The 21,133-nt window shown below is 41.1% G+C and overlaps 1 protein-coding gene across 4 annotated transcripts in view; it reads right to left on the bottom strand.

Annotated features, from left to right (window-relative positions):
• Neto2 (neuropilin and tolloid like 2) overlaps positions 1-21,063 on the bottom strand; it is a 69,534-nt gene extending 48,471 nt beyond the window's left edge. For 2 of the 4 annotated variants that reach the window (XM_074056052.1, XM_074056053.1), the window contains exon 1: positions 20,770-21,062. In XM_074056052.1, the coding sequence (XP_073912153.1) occupies positions 20,770-20,803 (34 nt within the window). In that variant the 5' untranslated portion in view covers positions 20,804-21,062. Of the gene's footprint in view, positions 1-288; positions 437-20,769 lie in introns of those variants that run through there. The other 2 variants (XM_074056055.1, XM_074056054.1) reach the window with 2 other exon arrangements.
• Between the last annotated feature and the right edge of the window lie 70 nt (positions 21,064-21,133).

The raw sequence follows: 21,133 nt of genomic DNA, 5'->3' as shown, positions 1-21,133 counted from the left end.
TGACAGGTACTTAGAAACTGCTTTTGCTGTAAAGCACTGACTCCTTACTTGGATTCATGAATTTACAGAAAGCAGGATAAAAGCAGAGCCTCCACATGAAAGACAATGACTTTTTAAATAAGGCCCTGCCTGGCTGGACTATACTATACTATACCTCTGACCAGCTGACCACACCTGTGACAGACTGCTTGAGAATTAATGCATACCTTTCATTCTCTGCCCCAACTTCTTTCTCTATTTAAACCTAAAGCTCTTGCCTATACCCTGAAGATGGGCAGAAGTACTTACATTCCTCAGTGTGCCTCCTTTCTTGGGGATAGTGGCTGGATCTGACATATGGAATCTGGAGAGCTGGACCTCTGGTCTAAGACTCCAGATAAAGATCTGGTTTCTTGAGGGATTCCAAGATGGTGACTAGAGGGAGGAAGCAGAAAATGTGCTTCCTAAAGTAAACTTCTGGAGAGATGCCAGAGATACACCTGGCAGGAAAACCACCAAGAAGAGGCAAAACTCTGACACCTCCACACCCCCAGCCCGTGCACAGCATCCCCCCAGCATGTTAAATGGAGAAACCAGGAGGGTTCCCATGCCACCAGACGTGTTGGGAGACCACCAGCTCACTGTTGATTAGTACACTATCTCTCCCTGTTTATTTCTTCGGCTCTGTTTTTTGTTTTGTTTTGTTGTGTTTTTTCCTGCTTTTTTTAAGCTTCTTTGCTTTTCCTCTCCTCTCACCCTTCCATTCTAGATATCATCATTGTTATTATTATAAGCTAGACAATACTGAATTACACGTAGTACAGGGGCAGTAACAGTAGCAAAGGCAATGATAGGAATATGGAAAAGAGGGAAACCAATTTCCACCCAACAATAAATTAGTACCGGAACCAGAGGGAAATGAAGAACACAGATTCCCAGATCCAGACTCCAACAAAACGAAGATAAACTATGCCAAAGAACCCAATGAAGCCCACAAGAATAACCTGAAAGAAGAAATCCTGCAAGTAATCAATGAGAATTTTATAGAGATGATACTGGATGTGGTCAACCAAAATGTACAGGAGACACTCAAGAAATTCCAAGACAACAAAAATACAGAATTTGATAAAGCACAAGAACAAATAAAAGAAACTACAGAAGCACTGTATAAACACCAAAGTGAAACAAAGAACACAATAAATAAAGAGATAAATGAACTCAGGACGAAAATAGACAATATCAAAGAGGAAGTGCCTCAGGATATGGAAAACCTCAGAAACAAGAATGAAACAGAAATGCAAAACAAAATGGAAAGCCAATCCAGCAGACTAGAACAAGCAGAAGATAGAATCTCAGAACTCAAAGATGAAATGGTAATTAAAGGAAAAACTGAAGAACTATTAAACAACTCAAGAACTGTGAAAAGAAAATGCAAGAACTCACTGACTCCATCAAAAGACCAAACCTGAGAATCATGGGCATTGAAGAAGGAAAGAGGTGCAAGCAAAAGGAATGTGTAATATATTCCACAAAATAATAACAGAAAATTTCCCAGATCTAGAGAAAACTATGCCCATTCAGGTGCAAGAGGTCTCCAGAACACCAAACAGACCTGACCAAAATAGAACTACCCCACGACATATTATCATTAAAACAATAAGTACAGAGACTAGAGTAGGAATATTGAAGGCTGGAAGAGAGAAAAAACAACTAACATACAAAGGAAAACCCATCAAAATCACAGCAGACTTCTCAATAGAAACATTAAAAGCAAGAAGAGCTTGAGGTGAGTGCTTCTGGGCACTGAATGAAAATAACTTCAACCTAGAATACTCTACCCAGCAAAACTATCACTCAAAATAGATGGAGCAATAACAGTTTTCCATGATAAGCAGAAACTAAAACAATATGTGACCACAAAGACACCACTACAAAAGATTCTTCAAGGGATTCTGCACACAGAAAGTGAAACCCAACATAACTATGAAAGGGCAGGCAGTACCAAACTACAGGAAGAGAAAAAGCAAGAAAGTAGAGAGTAACACTGATTTAGCTACACACAATTAAACCCTCAAACAACTAAGATAACTAAATGACAGGAATCATCACATACCTATCAATACTAACACTTAATGTTAACAAATTTAATTCCCCCATCAAAAGGTACCGTATGACAAAATGGATTGAAAAGGAAGTTCCAACAATTTGTTGCTTACAAGAGAACCATCTCATCGATAGAAATAAGCATAGGCTTAGGATGAAAGGCTGGAAGATTTACCAAGCCAAAGGCTCCTGAAAACAGGCAGGAGTAGCAATATTTATCTCTGACAAAGTAGACTTCAAACCTACATTGATCAAATGAGATAAAGAAGGACATTCTATACTAATAAAAGGGGAAGTAGACCAAAAGGAAATAACAATTATCAACCTATACGCACCCAATGTCAACATACCCAATTTCATCAAACATACCCTGAAGGACCTAAAAGCACATATTAACTCCAACACAGTAGTCGTGGGAGACTTTAACACCCCATTATCATCAATAGATAGGTCATCCAAACAAAAAACCAACAAAGAAATCCTAGATCTAAAATATACAATAGATCAAATGGACTTAGTTGATGTCTACAGAACATTTCATCAAACTTCTACACAATATACATTCTTCTCAGCAATCCACAGAACCTTCTACAAAATAGATCATATCCTAGGGCACAAAGCAAACCTCAGCAAATATAAGAAAATAGAAATTATACCATGAATTCTATCTGATCACAATGCATTAAAAGTAGAACTCAACAACAAAAATAAAGACAAAAAACATGCAAACAGCTGGAAACTGAACAACTCATTGCTTAATGAACAATGGCTTAGTGATGAAATAAAAGAGGAAATTAAAAGGTTCCTGGAAGTCAATGAAAATGAAAACACAACCTACCGGAACCTACGGGACACAGCAAAGGCAGTCCTGAGGGCAAAGTTTATAGCCATGAGTGCATATATTAAAAAGACTGAAAGAACTCAAATCAATGACCTAATGATACATCTCAAACTCTAGAAAAACAAGAACAAGCAAATCCCAAAACAAATAGAAGGAGAGAAATAATAAAAATAAGAGCTAAAATCAATGAAATAGAAACCAAAGAAACCATACAAAGAATTAAAGAAACAATAAATAAGATCGACAGACCCCTGGCAAACCTGACTACAATGAGGAGAGAAAAAACCCAAATTAGTAGAATCAGGAATGCAAAAAGGAAGGATAACAAAAAACACCATGGAAGTCTGGGAATTATCAGAGACTACTTTGAGAACCTATATTCAAATAAATTTGAAAATTTTGAAGAAATGGACAGATTTCTAGATACTTATGATCATCCAAACTAAACCAAGAGGACATTAATCACCTGAATAGATCTATAACACAAAATGAAATTGAAGTAGTAATCAGAAGTCTCACAAAAAAGAAAAGTCCAGGACTGATGGATTCTCTGCTGAATTCGATCAGACCTTTAAAGAAGAACTAATACCAACCCTCCTTAAGTTGTTCCACGAAATAGAAAGGTAAGGAAAATGGCCTAACACATTTTATGAAGCCAGTATTACACTTATCCCAAAACCAGGCAAAGACACCTCCAAAAAGGAGAACTATAGGCCAATATCCTTAATGAACATTGATGCAAAAATCCTCAATAAAATAATGGCAAACCAAATTCAACAACACATCAAAAATATCATTCACCATGACCAATAAGGCTTCATCTCAGGAATGCAGGGGTGGGTCAACAAATGAAAATCAATAAATGTATTACACCAGAATGCTAAACTCATCTAACAGAATTCTAGCTGAAGGCAGGCCAGAGTGGTTAGACATTAATTGGGACATTCAAAACAAACTGACTTAATGGCATTCTTCTTAAAACTGAACCATGTAGGTGGTTCAACATACGAAAATCAATAAATGTAATAAACCACATTAACAGAAGCAAAGACAAAAACCACTTGATCATCTCAACAGATGCAGAAAAAGCCTTTGATAAGATCCAACACCATTTCATGATAAAAGCTCTAAGAAAACTAGGAATAGAAGGAAAGTACCTCAACATTATAAAAGCTATATATGACAAACCTACAGCCAGCATTATATTTAATGCTGAAAAACTGAAACCATTCCCTCTAAAAATCTAAAATCAGGAACGAGACAAGGATGCCCATTATCTCCATTCCTATTCAACATAGTACTGGAATTCCTAGCCAGAGCAATTAGGCAAGAAGAGGGAAAAAAAGGAATACAAATAGGTAAAGAAATTGTCAAAATTTCCCTATTTGCAGATGACATGATCCTATACCTTAAAGACCCAAAAAACTCTACTCGAAGGCTTCTAGACACCATCAACAGCTATAGCAAAGTAGTAGGATATAAGATCAACATAGAAAAATCATTAGCATTTCTATACACTAATAATGAACAAACTGAGAAAGAATATATGAAAACAATTCCTTTACAATAGCCTCAAAAAAAAAAAAATCAAATACCTAGGAGTAAACTTAACAAAGGATGTGAATGACCTCTACAAGGAAAACTATAAACTTCTGAAGAAAGAGATTGAGGAAGACTATAGAAAGTGGAGAGATCTCCCATGCTCATGGATTGGCAGAATCAACACAGTAAAAATGTCTATACTCCCAAAAGCAATCTACATGTTTAATGCAATTCCCATCAAAATCCCAATGACATTCATCAAAGAGATTGAAAAATCTACTGTTAAATTTATATGGAAACACAAGAGGCCACGAATAGCCAAGGCAATACTCAGCAAAAAGAACAATGCTGGAGGTATCACAATACCTGACTTCAAACTATATTACAAAGCAATAGCAATAAAAACAGCATGGTACTGGCACAAAAACAGACATGAAGACCAGTGGAACAGAATAGAGGACCCAGATATGAAGCCACACAACTATAACCAACTTGTCTTTGACAAAGGTGCTAAAAATATACAATGGAGAAAAGACAGCCTCTTCAACAAAAACTGCTGGGAAAACTGGTTAGCAGTCTGCAAAAAACTGAAACTAGATCCATGTATATCACCCTATACCAATATTAACTCAAAATGTATCAAAGATCTTAATATGGACCCCAAATTCTAAAGTTGGTACAGGAAAGAGTAGGAAATACTTTGGAACTAATAGGTATAGGCAAGGACTTTCTCAATGGAACCCCAGCAGCTCAGGAACTAAGAGATAGTATAGACAAATGGGACTTCATAAAACTAAAAAGCTTCTGCTCAACAAAAGAAATCATTTACAAACTGAAGAGACAACCCATAGATTGGGAGAAAATATTTGCCAGCTATACATCAGACAAAGGACTGATAACCAGAATATATAGGAAACTTAAAAAACTAAACTCTCCCAAAATTAATGAACCAATAAAGAAATGGGCAACTGAACTAAACAGAACTTTCTCAAAAGAAGAAGTTCAAATGGCCAAAAACAACACAGGAAAAAATGCTCATCATCTCTAACCATAAAGGAAATGCAAATTAAAACCACACTAAGATTCTACCTCACCCCTGTTAGAATAGCCATCATTAGAAACACCACCAACAACAGGTGTTGGTGAGGATGTGGGGAAAAAGGAACCCTCGTATGCCACAAACTAGTATAACCACTCTGGAAAAAAATTTGGAGGCTTCTTAAAATTCTAAACATAGATCTGCCATATGACCCAGCAATACCACTCTTGCGGATATACCCAAAAGAATGTGACTCAGGTTACTCCAGAGGCACCTGCACACCCATGTTTATCGCAGCACTATTCACAACAGCCAAGTTATGGAAACAGCCAAGATGCCCCACTATCGATGAATGGACTAAGAAAATGTGGTATTTGTACACACTGGAATACTCTGCCACGAAGAACAATGAAATCTTATCATTTGCAGGTACATGGATGGAACTGGAGAACATCATCTTGAGCGTGGTTAGCCAGGCTTAGAAGACCAAAAATTGTATGTTCTCCCTCATATGTGGACTTTAGATCAAGGGCAAACACAAAAAGGGGATTGGACTTTGATCACATGATGAGGCGAGAGCACACAAGGGAGGTATGAGGATAGGCAAGAACCCCCCCACAAAAAAATAAGATAGCATTTGATGTCCTCAATGCAAAGGAACTAATGCAGAAACTTTAAAGTGACAGAGGCCAATAGGAGAAAGGGACCAGGAGCTAGAGAAAAGGTTAGTTGAAGAATAATTTATTTAGAATGTAACACATATGTACAGGAAAGCAATATAAATCAACTCCCTGTATAGCTATCCTTATCTCAACTAGCAAAAACCCTTGGTCCTTCCTATTACTGCATATACTCTCTCTTTAACAAAATTAGAGATAAGGGCAAAATAGTTTCTGCCTGGTTGAGGGGTTACCGGTGGAGAGGGAGGGGGTGGGGAAAAGGGAGGGGGTTGGGGGAATGGAGGGAGAAATGACCCCAACATTGTATGCACATATGAATAAAAGAAATTAAAAAAAAAAAGATCTGGTTTCTTGTTGGAGAAAGTCCAGAGTCTTGAAGGTGCTAACAATAACATGATTCTGGTGGGAGTCTCTTGCAGATACCTATTAAGATAGGTTACAATGTTCTTAAAAGGCAAATACCTAGTTCTACCAATGAAGAGAATCATTAAAAACTGGAGGGCAGAATTCAAGAGGGAACTAACACCAGAGGATATCAAGCTGAAAATCAGATTAGCTAAGAGGACCCGTTGAGAGACCCTTTAGGATTTAGCCAATATTAACATTTTGGAAGTTTCCAATTCAACATGACTAGAATAAATACTTACCCAAGTACAACATGATAAAAGCGAGTGCACACAAGGGAGGGGTGAGGATAGGTAAGACACCTAAAAAACTAGCTAGCATTTGTTGCCCTTAACGCAGAGAAACTAAAGCAGATACCTTAAAGCAACTGAGGCCAATAGGAAAAGGGGAACAGGTACTAGAGAAAAGGTTAGATTAAAAAGAATTAACCTAGAAGGTAACACCCACGCACAGGAAATCAATGTGAGTCAATGCCCTGTATAGCTATCCTTATCTCAACCAGCAAAAACCCTTGTTCCTTCCTATTATTGCTTATACTCTCTCTACAACAAAATTAGAAATAAGGGCAAAATAGTTTCTGCTGGGTATTGAGGGGGGGGAGAGGGAGGGGGCGGAGTGGGTGGTAAGGGAGGGGGTGGGGGCAGGGGGGAGAAATGACCCAAGCCTTGTATGCACATATGAATAATAAAAGAAAAAAGAAAGACAGGTGATATTTGATCTCAGTTTTCAGAGATGAATAGGATTTAGCAAACAGTTGGGGGAGGAGCCCTCACTCTTCTGTCTTCCTATATCTCTCCTAATGCATTGACTTTCAAGAGGAGCCTCTACATTCCTTACTTACCTACAGACCATTAAACTTTTTCAGAAACATAGATGCCTTTTTGGGAACTAGCCTCTATTGGATTAGTGTATGAGGCAGTGCTACCAAGATAGGATGGGGTGTCTGAGGTTGCAACTCAAGAGTAGCATCACCTGCTTGTCATAAACAAAAGACTGGATGAGGCCCTTGCTAGACTTCAATCTTGGACTAAAGACTTAGATAACCAAGGTTCTCAGGAAGTTTATAGAATATGCAATCCATAGGAAACATATACTTAAGCATCTAAAATGTATTATCTCCACATTGACCAGATTTCTATGATAAAACAAATTTCAGATTATCGTGTATGACTTTGATCTGTCAGGATTGTACTCAAAATGCTGGATTTTGCTTTTTTTAAGCAGAGAAACAGACTTAAATAACTTACCTATCACTGTTCTAGAAACAATACTTCTAAATTGTAATCTAATAATTAAAAAAATAAAGCTAATTGTTGTTCTCGCAAAAAAAAAAAAAAGTATTTGCAACAGCACAGACACCTCCCTGCGTAGTAAGGACATCATCTAAAGCAATGTTATTATGTAAGACTGTGTGAACTGTTGGGCTCTAATGTCCTGGGTGGTGAAACAGGTGCTAGTGCAGAAAAGGTTTCTGATCATGCATTCATTCTAGGCAGTGCCAGGATCCTAGCATTCTTTTATGTCTAGCCCAACTACCAGGATTAACCTCTACTAGTGAATCACACCCTGGGAACACTCACAGCTGCATCCTCATAATCTGAGTGGTTGTCATCATGGAAAACAGAGCCTTCTTTTCTTGAGTGTATGGTTTGGCCTTGGAGTAGTTGTATTATTTGTAAGATGGTGAAAGGCATAGCCACATATCAAAAGGAAGGTACCTCCAATCTCTAACTGTTCAGACAGTTAAGGCCTGAAGACCTATTCTGGGTGCCACAAATGAAAATAATCCCAGCGGTGGCATAAAGGAGCCCTGACATATTTTGAGGCTAAAAGAACTTTTACTGGGGAGGAAGGTAAAAGGAGGGTAATACTAGTTGTCAAAAAGAGACCAAGGCAGGGCTGAGACTCCTTTGGCAGTGATGGAGATTCATGTTCCTGGAAAAAAGGATTAGCTTTATGAGTAGCATTTTTACAGATCTGGTCAAGACACAGAGTTAAGAGATAGAAAAACAGTTAAGGAAGGAAGAAGCAGACATGGGTCTTGTTAAACAGTAGCTTTGTACTCAGAAGGCCTCAGGTTTGGGCACTCTAGTGGGTCATGGTAGGGTTGTAGATCAGAGACTTAAGTTATTGCAGTTTCTGTTGTTTTTCTTAAATTTTTGTTTTGTTTCTTGTTTCCTGCTTTTTAAACTTTTCTTTTGGTTTTAAAAAATATTTTATTTATTTTTGGAGTTTCAATTAATGGGTTACCAATACCAAAGGCTTTAGTAGGAACATGGTGGCAAATACAACATTCCATTAGGTTTCTGGTCATGGCTAAGACCTTAGGAGTGTTAGATGATGATGTTATTTATTTATTTGTTTTTTTATTTCTATCTTTAGAGGGCAATAGAGATGGCTAGGATAGCCAGGAAAACAATGAAAATCATTACTAAATTTAAAAGGGGAACCAGATGAATGGGGAAGATGTAAGGATCAGGAAACTGCCAGAGTCCATTAGGGACTTCTTTTGAGTGTGAGCCAAATTGGCTTAGGTAGTGAGGACCTTCAGAGAGGAGAGTTAACAAGAGGGTTAGAAAACTAGCACTGGGTGTCATTTGAGTTGATAAGCAAGAAAACCACACAGGAAGAAGAAAATACAAGCGAAAGTGGTGCAAACAGAATTCCCAAGATTTCTGGTTACAGGTTCATTTTGAAGTTACTCTGGCATGGTCCCAATTCTTGGATGCCATCTGTTTCTCATCCCAGGATGCAGGCTTTCTGGTTGATTTTGGTACCACTAACAGGAGTTGAGGTTCATTCAGCATGAGTGGGAAGGTCAGGAGTCTTTTTAAAATGAGAAAAATAAATCCACAAGTCTATACCCTTTAATTTAGCTACACATAGATGGGGTGGATCCCTTCTAGGGGAGCTGGAGTTTTTGAGCTGAGATCCTGAGTCATGTCCCCAACCCAAATCCTTTTCCAATAAACACAACCTCTAGGCTACAACTTGTGAGAATGGGCTTTGTCTCCAGGAAGCATAAAGTTGAAGGAATCTTTGAGGAGTTGATCAGCTGTAGGGTGTTAATCAGCTTCTTGCAGTAATGCATATCTCCTATCTCCTTTGATGAGCCCAGGCTGATGGAGTACTTCCTCCAAGAGCAATGGGACAGCCAGATCTCAAAGGAGATAATTTGTATTTTTCTGTAGTAGTGGAACGAAAGTTAAGGAGAACTAAGGGAAAAGCTTGGGACCCTGGCACACTAAATCTCTCATGAATTTCTACCAAGTGGGTCTTTATTATTCCACTAGTTTGTTCCACTTGCTCAGCAGACTGGACGGATAAGCATGATGGAAATGCCAAAAGATCTTATTTTACAAACAGCAAATAATTGGTTCTGTAAAATGAGTTCCTTAATTACTGTAAAGTTCCGAGGGGACCTCCCCAGGTGGGTGTTATTTTCTATGGCTGTGGCCTGATGGCAGGAGAAAGCTTCAATCTAACGTGATAACATTAAGCAAACAATGACCAACATATTTACATCCCTGAGGTGATGAGTTGAGTAAAATCTAATTGCCAGACTTCAAAAGGGCCATTTGGTGGGGAGAAATGACCTATGGAAGCATGATGTGGCTTTCTAGGGTTATACTGGGGATACATTTTACAAAGTTGGTATACTTGATTGATGGAGGGGGGTGAATTCAACTATGATATATTGTAAGAAAATTTGTAAATGTCACAATGTACCTCCAGTACAATAATAAAAATAAAGTATAAAAAAGTTGGTATAGCTGATAAGTAATGATGAGTGAGAGCTTCTAATAACACTGTTTTTCCCATTGGACCATTTTGCCAATACTCCAGTGTTGTGATGGATGAAAGGATAAAACTTCTTTTGTAGGATGGTTGGGAGGATGGGGTACCAATCTGGGCCCACCCAAAGATGTCTCTTTTTATGAAATTAACGCTGTTTTCCCTCTTTCACCCTTTTGGTCCAGGAGGAAGTGCAATGAGCCACTGTAGCATTCAGTTCTTTGAATTTTCTTTGCTCTCTTCTCTCTGAGCAGAGGAGTGACCTTGGACTTTCATGACAGAGCTCCTGGTGCCTGAATGACATCCAAGAGGGCAAGGACATGGTCTTTGTTTTTCATTTGTTGTCCTGATGAATAAAAATCCTCTTTGCTTCCAGAGCATGCCCAAGTCATGTGTGACTTATGTGTGATCATACATGTCTGTGTAATAAATGTTGGTAATCCTCTCTTTAGTTAGAAGGCATGCTCTGGTGAGAGAATGGTGTTCAAACCTGTTGTGTAGCTCTGGCTTTAGTGACAGGGCCCAGACTCTTTAAGCTTGCCTAAGAAAACTATAGCAGCATTTCAATTGGTAGTGACCACTGGATCCTCTGAGATAAGATATGCTGGCAAACAAGGGGGTCTGAATTGGACAAGGGGGTTTCTTCTGGATCCAGGAAGTGTTGAGGAATTGATTAGTCAAGGCAATGGAGTGGAGGCAGGGTAGCAGGGTTGAGCAGATTATGGGGGTGACAGAGGGAAACAGAATTTCATAATTAGGCAGCGAGCAGATGTGTTGGGTGTGTTGAGAAAGGAGAGTTATAAGAGCTTCAGAGAGAAGGACATAGGTGATAAGAGGAGATTCCATGACAGTCTTTCATTTTTTTTTTTTTTTGGTGGTAATGGGGTTTGAACTACACCTTAAGCCACTCCACCAGCCCTTTTTTGTGATGGATTTTTTGGAGTTAGGGTCTCGCAAACTATTTGCCTGGTTTGCCTTCAAACCATGATTGTCCTGATCTCTGCCTCCTGAGTAGCTAGGATTATAGGCATGAGCCACTGGCACTCAGCTTTTCAGAGACTTTTGTGAGAATGGAGAAGGCAGCAACCACCTGCAGACAGGGTCACAGCCCTTGGGTCACTAGGTCTAGCTGCTGACTGTAGTAACTCATTGGTTTGTTCTGTCCTCCAAGTTAGGAATCCTAGGACTTTTCTTTCACATTCATAAATAAATAAGTAGAAAGGGAGATTATAATTGGGGTGTTCTAAAGTAGTGGCTAAGGTCTGTCAATTCTTTATATCCTCAAAGGACTTTTCCACTGAATAGGGTCAGGAGAGGAGTAGTTTAGTAAATTGTCAGGGGTTGGGACATCAAAGAAAAGTCTGGTAGCCACACTGGCAATAACTAGAAAGTCCTAAAAATCTTGAGTTGTCTTTTAATGCAGGGAAGAAAGAAAGCTAAAATGCCTTGAGGGTGTGAAGGGTCAAATTTAGCCCACTGGGTGTTAAGAGGTGACTAAAAAAATTGATAGAGGTCTGACAGACCTGAAGTTTTTCCTTTGAGACCTACGCCCTGTAGAGGACAAACTATCATGCAAGTGGAGGCAAGCAAGGCAAGCCTATTAGGACAGGGTATGTAAAGGCAGATTATCCTAGTGTTGGATTATACAGAAAGGAGAAATCAGCTAACTCAACCTGAAAAGTGTGAGAAGCAAATGCGGCTTTCAGTGTACCATTGGGGAAGAATTATTCAGGTTGATTTTGGCCTTCCAAGTGAAGGTGAAGAGGTACTGGCTATTGGGGTGTACTGGTATACTGAAGAAAGCACTACAATGGCTTTAGAGTATTGGCTCCCAGGTACAACGCTGGACAACAACACGTAAGGGTGTTGGGGGATAACTATATTGTTAATGGCTCTGAGACGCTGCACAAATATCTAGCCCTTTCCATTAAGTTTGTGGACAGGAGTATTACAAGGACTAGTGGAAGGAATGTTGCTTATATATAAAGTTATCAACTATGGGTTATATGCCAGCTAAGGGACTTAAGGGGGTTGGCTTGTTATGATCAACCTTGATTTTTTTATACCTTTTTTTTTTCAACCTGGATTTTAATTGGAAGTGCTGAATGGATATGACCAATATCAGTGTTGGAATGTGCCCAGAGGCTCTCTGGCAATTCCTGGAAGGCAGGATGGGTAGGGTTAATGAGGATGACAGGAAAGATGGATATACCTGGGTAGATACTCTAAGGCCAGAGCTTTCTGATGGGGTTAATTATGGTATCAATTTCTCTCTTTTGGGAGAAAGAGATATGGGTTTAATATGCCTCCAGAAAATTCTTCCCCAAAAGGTATATGGGGGCCCATGGGCTGAGTAAGAAGCAGTGACTTCCTGTACAGGGCCTAATTGGAAAAAAAAGAATATGAAAAAGATTTGGGAACAGTCATAGGATGATTAGCAACCCCAAAATCTGGAGGAACTCAGAACTCTGGGGAGGAGACATTAAAGCATATCAGGTTGATGAGGGACTGAGTATTCTGGATGTCAACCAGAGCTCTGACTAGTTGTGCTAAGTCAGCTTTCTGCCACTGACAGAAACAACTGAAGGGACAAAGGATTTATTTTGGCTTATGGTTTCATAGGCTTTAATCAGTGGTCGGCTAGATCTGTTGCCTTTGGCCTAAGGTCAGGCAGAAACATGTTTTTTTTTTTTTTTGGTGGGACTGGTGTTTGAACTCAGGGCTTCACACTGGCAAAACAGGGGCCCTATTATTGAGCCACACCTCTAGTCCATTTTGGTCTGGTTATTTTGGAGACAGGGTCTCACAAACTATTTGCCCAGGCTGGCCTCAAATGGTGATCCTCTCAATGTCAGCCTCCCAAGTACCTAGGATTACAGGGGTGAGCCACTAGCACCCAGTTTCCTATGGGAACGTGTTGGTAAAGAAACTGAAAATCTAAGTCTGGTGGAGTGGCTAAAGCATAAAAGTGCCTGTCTAGGAAGCACAAGTCCCTGAGTTCAAACCCCAGTGCCACCAAAAAGCAAACAAACAAAAAACTCAAGAAACTGAAAATCTAGGTTGGTTAAGTGCTCAAATGTTTGAATTCAAGATAATCAGTTTAAGGTTTTTCCAAACCTTAACAATCGCTAAACATTCCAATTTAGTCCAAGGGATATAGGCAATTGTACATTCCCATTTCCTGTCATTTTGCTCTTAAAGGATGTTATTAGGGAAGAGTTCCAATGATGGAAAGGGAGAAAAGAAGGAGAGCTTGTAGAGTGGAGGAGGGTGAAGGATAGATAGAAGGTGGTAAGGAAGGAGCAGATGGTGGGCAAGAAAAAACAGTAGGGTGGCATTTGTCACAGAGGCATTGGTGGTTTTAGCTTTGTTATTAATTTGTTGAGTTTGAGATTTGTTTTGGAAGTATTCTCTTTGAGACAAGCAATAATTTATTCCTGGGTTTGTTTAGAAGCTTTGTAATACCTATGAAAGAATGTTTCTCAGTGCCTCTGGGAGGTTTGGTATTTTATCTAATTGGGCACACAACTGGACAAACTTTAGACCACCTGGGTTATCTGGTTCAGAGACCTAACTAAATTACTTTTCTGAACCATAACTGCAGTCATGAAAGAAGCTGTAGTGTCTGAAGGTGACTGGTCAGCCGAAAGTTTGAAACCTGGCTTACCTATTTTGCCCTCTCCTCATGAAGTCCCTTCCTATACAACTTGACAATTGTGGGAGTCCCCCTGAAACCTTGATGGACCAAGACTCAGTAACCTGTATGAGGGGGTGTCTGCCTAACTTGAAATAAAGTCTCCAAGACCTTTACCTGGAGCATGGAAGCTTGGATCTAAGAGAACTTACCCAATCTGCCTGATAGAAATAGAGAGACAACCCAGCTCAGGGGCTTTGGCCCACGTGCCCATGTGTTGGTCCAGGACAGTGTTGGAAGAACTGGGAAGGTCCCTTTGGATCCCACTTCAGACACCAAGGAATGTCAACAAAAGTTCTCTAGGAAAAAAAAAAGTTTTCTAGGGAAAAAAATTTAAGTCTAAAGGGAGGCTTTATCTCAACAAAAAGTTTGCACAAAACTGTGATCTGAAGGAATAAAGAAGGAGCTGGCTTCTATAGACCAAGTTCTCTCCCAGGACCAATCAGTTCTGAGTGGCTGACATTTAAATTTGACTACAGGTCACAGCTCATTGGTTCAGTCTGGGTGGAAAATGGGTCTATTTATTTTGGCAGTTGAACACGCCCAGTAGGAGGAACATGCCCATGTAAGGGTTGACAAGTTCAGTTTGCAGTTCTTCCAGGAAGAGTGTTCCTGTGTAACCCTCAGTGAGCAAATGGCCACCAGACTCCATTTTAAATTTAGGTCTAGGGTTTTGGGACCCTTCTTAAGATTGTTCTTCTCAAAGTTCACACTAATTGGTCAGGCTATAGAAAACGGGCATACTCCCATTTTGTCATTGGATTGTAAACTGCCACAACTTTTTGGAGGTTAATCTGGCAACATGTATTAAGCCTTAAAAATGTGCAAATCTGCTGTGTGCCCATGGCTTGTGCCTATAATCCTAGCTACTCAGGAGGTAGAGATGAGAAGGATCTTGGTTTGAAGCCAGCCCTGGACAAATAGTTTGTCAGACCCTGTCTTAAAAAAGGTCTGGTTGAGTGGCTCAAGCTGTAAGAACACCTGCCTAGCAAGCATGAGGCCCCGAGTTCAAACTCCAGTGCTGCCAAAAAAAAAAAAAAAAAGACCTGTGCAAATCCTACCCAAAGTTGTTAGTCACTGGGACAGTAGTTTTCAAACTTCAGTTGGATCATGATAACTTCCAAGGATGGGGGATGTTGCGTGTTCACTTTTAGATGTCCAATAGTTTGAGGGTGAGGCTTGAGAATCTGTATTTTAACCATTTTCCTAGTGATCCTGAAGCTGCTGACCACCCTTTGAGGACCACTCCAATAGGAAAGTGATAGTTTACTGAAATAAACAGAAAGGGTGCCTTTTATCTCCTTTGGTGTGACAGGGAGAAGTCTGGACTAATATGGATGGGGCAGGGCAGGTGGTGGGCAAAATGGAGCTGAGTTGGTTTTGATAATGTTGATCTTGAGGTGATCTTAAGGTGAACAGCTCTCCTACATTATATATATATATATTTTGGGGTGGGTGGGTCTGGGGGGTTGAACTCAAGGGTTTTTGCTTGCTAATCAGGTACTGTACTGTTTGAGCCATGCCTACAGTCCATTTGGTCTGGTTATTTTGGAGATGAGCTCTCAAGAACTATTTGCCCAGCCTGGCCTCAAACAGCAATCCTCCCAATCTCACTGTCTCAAGTAGCTAGGGCCACCAGTGCCCAGTTCTCCTAGCTATTCTTATGCCTGTACAAATGTTTCTTCTTGTCTGTGGTCATCTGCACTGCCATGGATCTCTTTTTGAGTCTCGAAAATACCCTTACTGTCTAAAACCTATTTTCTCTAGGACCTTTTCCAGATTAATATTCTTCTTTTTTTTTTTCTGGCACTGGGGTTTGAACTCAGAGCCTCATGCTTGCTAGGCAGGCACTCTACCACTTAAGCCACTCCACCAACCCTCAGATTAATTTTCTTGACAGCATTCACATTTCCCACTTCTGTGACTGTTCATCCACTCTCTATCCACCTTTGTTACTTTCACTGTTAGCATTAGGACTGGCAAGAGTAATAGAAAAACCTAAATGAACAGTTTCAACAGGATAGAAGTTGTATTTCTCTGACATGTTAACAAACTAGAGATAAGCAGTCTAATGCCATAGTGAGGCTATATCCTTACCAGGGACCTTAGCTCCTTTTCTTATTCAGTTACATGTGATTTTTATTTCCAAGGTCAATATGGATTCAATATGGATGTTCAAGTGACAGCTAATATAACTTTCTCTACAGTTACCATAACTGCATCCTATTTAGCAAGCATGATACAGGGCATTATCTCCCCCGTCCTTTAAAAACACTTGCCCAGTGGGTAAGTGGTTCCATGTGGTAGACTGCTTGCCTCACAAACTTAAGACCCTGAGTTCAATCCCTAGTACCACAGAAAAAAGCCCCCAAACAACTCTCACAACACTTGCCAAGAATCTACAATTATCCAAAATAAAAAGTTTAACAAGGTACAATTTCCCAAGTGCACATTATTTTGTACTTACATCTAATGGGCTAGACATGGTTATGTGGCCACACCTAGCCCTAAGGAAGGTGGAAAATACAGTCTTTCTTTTGGGCAATTGTGTACTTAACTAAAATCTAAATAATTACTGAGTAAATGGATATTTGGTGACAAGTAGAGGTTTCTGCCACAGTCCCTTATGGCCTATTATGTACACAGCAGCCAGTGATCTTTTCAAAGCATATATAAGCTCAGATCACAGCCTTTCATATAATCTTCTAATATGGTCCCATTACGTTTAGAATAAATTCACTCTCCTTACTCTGGCCTCTGAGACCCTAATCTCTGTGGCACCTGATGACCTCTGACCTCCCGATTGCTATCTCCAGCTAATGGGCCTTCTTCCTATTATTAAGACACACTAAAGCTAGTTCTTGCCTTAGGGACTGAGCTCTGCCTTCTGCATAGAATCAATCTCTTTGCATGCTGATTTTTTTTTCTTCACTCAGTTCTTCTAAGGCTTCCACAATTTCAAAAGACTTCTCCATTTCCTCCACTTGCTTTATGTTCATTATTATTTACATTTTCTGATTGGGAGGCACTTATTGTTTGTCTCTTCTTACTAGAAAGAGAAGCCTTGTCTAATTCCTTGACACATTTTCACTGCGTGGAAGATTGTCTGGCCCACAGTAGCACTCTATACAAATTAGTTGATTACATGCAGTACTTAACATGACCCTGATTACAAATGGTACTGAAGAACCTGTGCTAATTGATAAGCACACATCTCAGCCACATACACAGACTTTTTTTTGTGGTACTGTTGATTAACCCCAGGGCCCTGTGCATGCTAGGCAAACACTTTGCTACTTAAGCCACTACCCCAAATCCTTGTTTGTTATTTTGTTTTTGAGACAGGGTTTTGCTAACTTTGCCTGGGACACCCTTGAACTCTATGCTCTCCAGTAGCTGGGATTACAGACATATGCCACCATACATATTTAAACCAATTCATTTTAATTAGAAAAAAATTAAATCTTCAGATTAGTATGTAGTATGTAATTTTGTAAGCAAAATGCCAAACATGTTGAAAAATGACAGTTCTCTGGGTGGACACCCAGATGTTTGAGGTGAGGAAGAGCAAGGCTTCCCACCAGTCACAGTAATCTAGCAGTCTTGCTGGCTCTCATGTGTTTTGTTGTAAAGTACTTTCTCAGAGTGCCTTTGAGGGGGTACAGCTATCAGGAACGTGTGGAAGTTTAGATTACCTCTCAGGATTCATCTTTCCATTCAAGATCATAATATGGAGCTCCGAGGGCCTTGGGGACATTTAATATCAATAATTATTCTGCGAGAGCATAGATAGAAACATGAGACTGTGCTGAATGGGTAGCATCCCAAGAATAGGACATGGATTGTTTTAAAATTTTGAATGATTTTTTTCTAAAGAGAGATTGAGTTCAATATGTTAACTGTCTTCTACTTGAGAACTTACTATAATAAAACAACTGTTTAGTAAGAACTGTTAGCTGACAGTGTTAAAACAGTTTTCCATACCTGAGGGGGAAGACCATTTTTTTTTTTCAGTACTGGGGATTAAACTCAGGACCTGGAGCTTTCGTTCTACTGCTTTACCACACCCCAAGTGAAAAGAATCCAAGTTCTCTTCATCCTCCCTTTGCCTCTCAAATAGCTGGGATTACAGGTATATGCTATACCCATTCTTATTCTACATAGTTCATATTCTTGGATGAAGTTTAAGACTGAAGAACAGAAGTTAATACTCAGTTTCAAACAAGCTTTAAAAAATGTAAGGCTAAGGGATTATTTATGCTCTTTTACATCATTAATTTAACCAGTTTGTATAGCATTAAATCTCATTTGTGCACTGTAGGAACAAACACCAAGTTTATAATCCCAATATAATATTTTCATGGGAGTATAATGCTCAGCTGATTCAGAAGTTTAACTCAAATTTTGTAAGAGCTGGAGTGGTAATATTAACGGCTAAAAGTACTGTAGTGTAAGATTTAAGCTGCTGCTGAAAGTAAAACAAAAACAATCAGTGGCACCTTAAAAAACCAAAATTACTTTACATTTAAAATCTCACACACCCATTTTTGGCTGTTTTAGTGGAAAGTGATCTTAATATTTCAAATAAGACTTTTAGGAGGTAGTACCAATAAGTATGCAGATATTAAATAGCTGTTTCGGATAAGCTCTTGATGCTGAAGCAATTTACCTTGTAGAATACTTCAGGAATGCTTTTCATGCCTTGGGACACAGTGAATAGTAGCACTGGGAAAGGCCAGTTTTTTAATAGTTAACTTTAAAATTGAAAACAGTAATTTTATATAGATAATACATGTATCTGGTTAAAAAATATTAACTCATATCAAGGGGTGTGCGGTAAAGCCCAAATCCTACCTTCCCTGTTGTCTGTCCCCCAGATTCCCTTGTCAGATCAACTTTTGTTAACAATTTTTAGAATTTTTGCAGATCAACTTCTGGCATTTACAAGCACATACAACAGAAAACTTAAAAATAGCTTGCTTACTAGGAAACCTACCACAAAAACAGCAAAAACAATTCAGCTTGAGCTTTAAAAATACTCGCGCATGTAAAAACAGTGTAGGTTGAGTGCATTAAAAAGAAAAGCCAAACATTTAGCCCGCCGCTCACTGCTTTCCTGAAAGGTGCGGCACGGCAACTCCTGCCGTAGGCCGCAGAGGGCAGTGTGGACCAGGTGCAAAGGCAGGAGCCGGGACTTCCTCGCCACAGCTGAGGGACTGCCGTGGTCAAGTTCTGCCCGAAAGCTGTGTAAAAACATATCCATATGACTTCTGAGGGGTGCAGGCGGTGGCGGCCACTCTTGAGGGGCCGTCACGATGCTGAGAACCCTAACATGGATGCACAGCCCGAGCAGCGGAAGAAAATTCGGCTAAGCAGCACTATTGGAAATCCTATTGTGGTTTATTACGACTGTAAAGCAAAATCCTAATTCTAAGGATTGACTACATAAATCATGAGTTACAGATAACTACAGAATTTAGTCCTATATAACAAAGGAATTACTTAAGAATTTATAGAAACACAACTAAAAAACACATTTGCCCAAAATGTAACCTGTCCAATTGAAATTAAAAGTAAAATTACACGGAAGTTTTTAATAAAACAGATATTAAAAAGGTGTTAATATGAAGTAGGAAAACACTAAAATTTGTTACTGCACAACTACTAAGAGTGATTATAGCTATCCATGCAAACGTTAATAGAATTTTTAATTTCCCTCTCAACATACAAGAGACATTTTCTAACATTACAAGTATTCAGCTATTCAGTTTTCAATTAAATCTGTAGCGAAAAAGGAAATCCTTTATTGAGTGGTGGTGCTGTTTTCTCAGAACATTGACAAAAGGGCCTATTAAATGAGAATTTCAAAAGCAACTTTGTATTGCAATCTAAATTCTCTATGTATATACAGTTTCATCTAAAAGAACACCTCCTGGGAACTACCAGGCTCTGGTGTGTGAGGGCTCCGCAGCCTCTGCCAGCCGACTAGATTCTCCGCACAACAAATAAAAATCCCCGGGCAGCGGCCGCGCATTCTGACATCTTAGGTAGGGAGCGCGGGGAAGCGGCGGGAACCGCGCGTCCCGGGGCCTCCGCCGCTGCGCTGCCTGGGCCGTACCGAGCCGGGTCCGCGGCGCCCGCGCGCCGCCCCCGGAGCCCGCAGTGTTGCCGCAGCCTCCACGGTCGCAGCAGGTGGGATCTGGCCGGCTGGGAAGGCCCGTTCCGCCGGCCGCCACCGCGAGGCTCTTCGAAAATCGTTCCACGACGTCTCGGTGGGGGCTTTCATCGTTTGCGTGCAATTACTTTCCGTCATCGCGTCCGGAGAAAGACCGGCCTTCGGTCAGCCCTCGAATCCCGCAACTTTGCAAAGCGATGAGCGGGATTCTTCGGGAGCGGCAAGGGTAACGGGCGCAGCCCCACCGGGGCCCTCCCGCACTGCCGCTTTCCGATGGCGTCCCACCTTCCTCCCGCCAGGTCCCCGCAGGAGTCGGCCGGACGCGCCAGGGCTAGCGGAGCACCGCCTGAGAGCCAGGCCACCCGAACGGGACGCGACAGCAACGCGATCCGGCTCGGACAAAGGCGCACTTCCCAGTGCAGAGCGCGGGGAAGGGACGCGAAGACGCTGGCCGGTTCACGCGGCTGAGCGCCGGCCTCGGCCCGCAGGGGGCGCCGTCCGCGGCCCCAAGCTTACCTTTGAGGACCGAGCAGAGCTGCTCCAGGGCCATGTTCCTGGGCGGCCGAAGCTTCGCGCGGGGCCGAGGCGGCGGCGGCGGCGGCGGCGCGGCGCTCACGGCTCCGTTCCCATCACCGGCCGCGGTCTGTCTCTCCGCGGAGTCGGGCTCAGGTCTGGCGGCCAGCCATGCCCGGCCTCCGCGGCGCGCCCCCGCGCTGCCCTAGTCCCCCGACGGGCGTGCCGCCTGCTCCAGGGGCCCGGTCCGCTCAGCCCGCAGCCTCGGCGGGGCTCCGCTCAAGTGGCGGGCGCGGGGAGCCCAGGCTCATTTAAGCAGGGAGCGCGAGCGCCGCGTGCCGGCCGCCGCCGGTGCGCATGTGCCGCC

Source organism: Castor canadensis, chromosome 15, assembly GCF_047511655.1.
Source record: "Castor canadensis chromosome 15, mCasCan1.hap1v2, whole genome shotgun sequence".
In the NCBI taxonomy this organism is placed as follows: Eukaryota; Metazoa; Chordata; class Mammalia; order Rodentia; family Castoridae; genus Castor; species Castor canadensis.
This window is presented reverse-complemented; position numbering and strand designations above follow the sequence as displayed.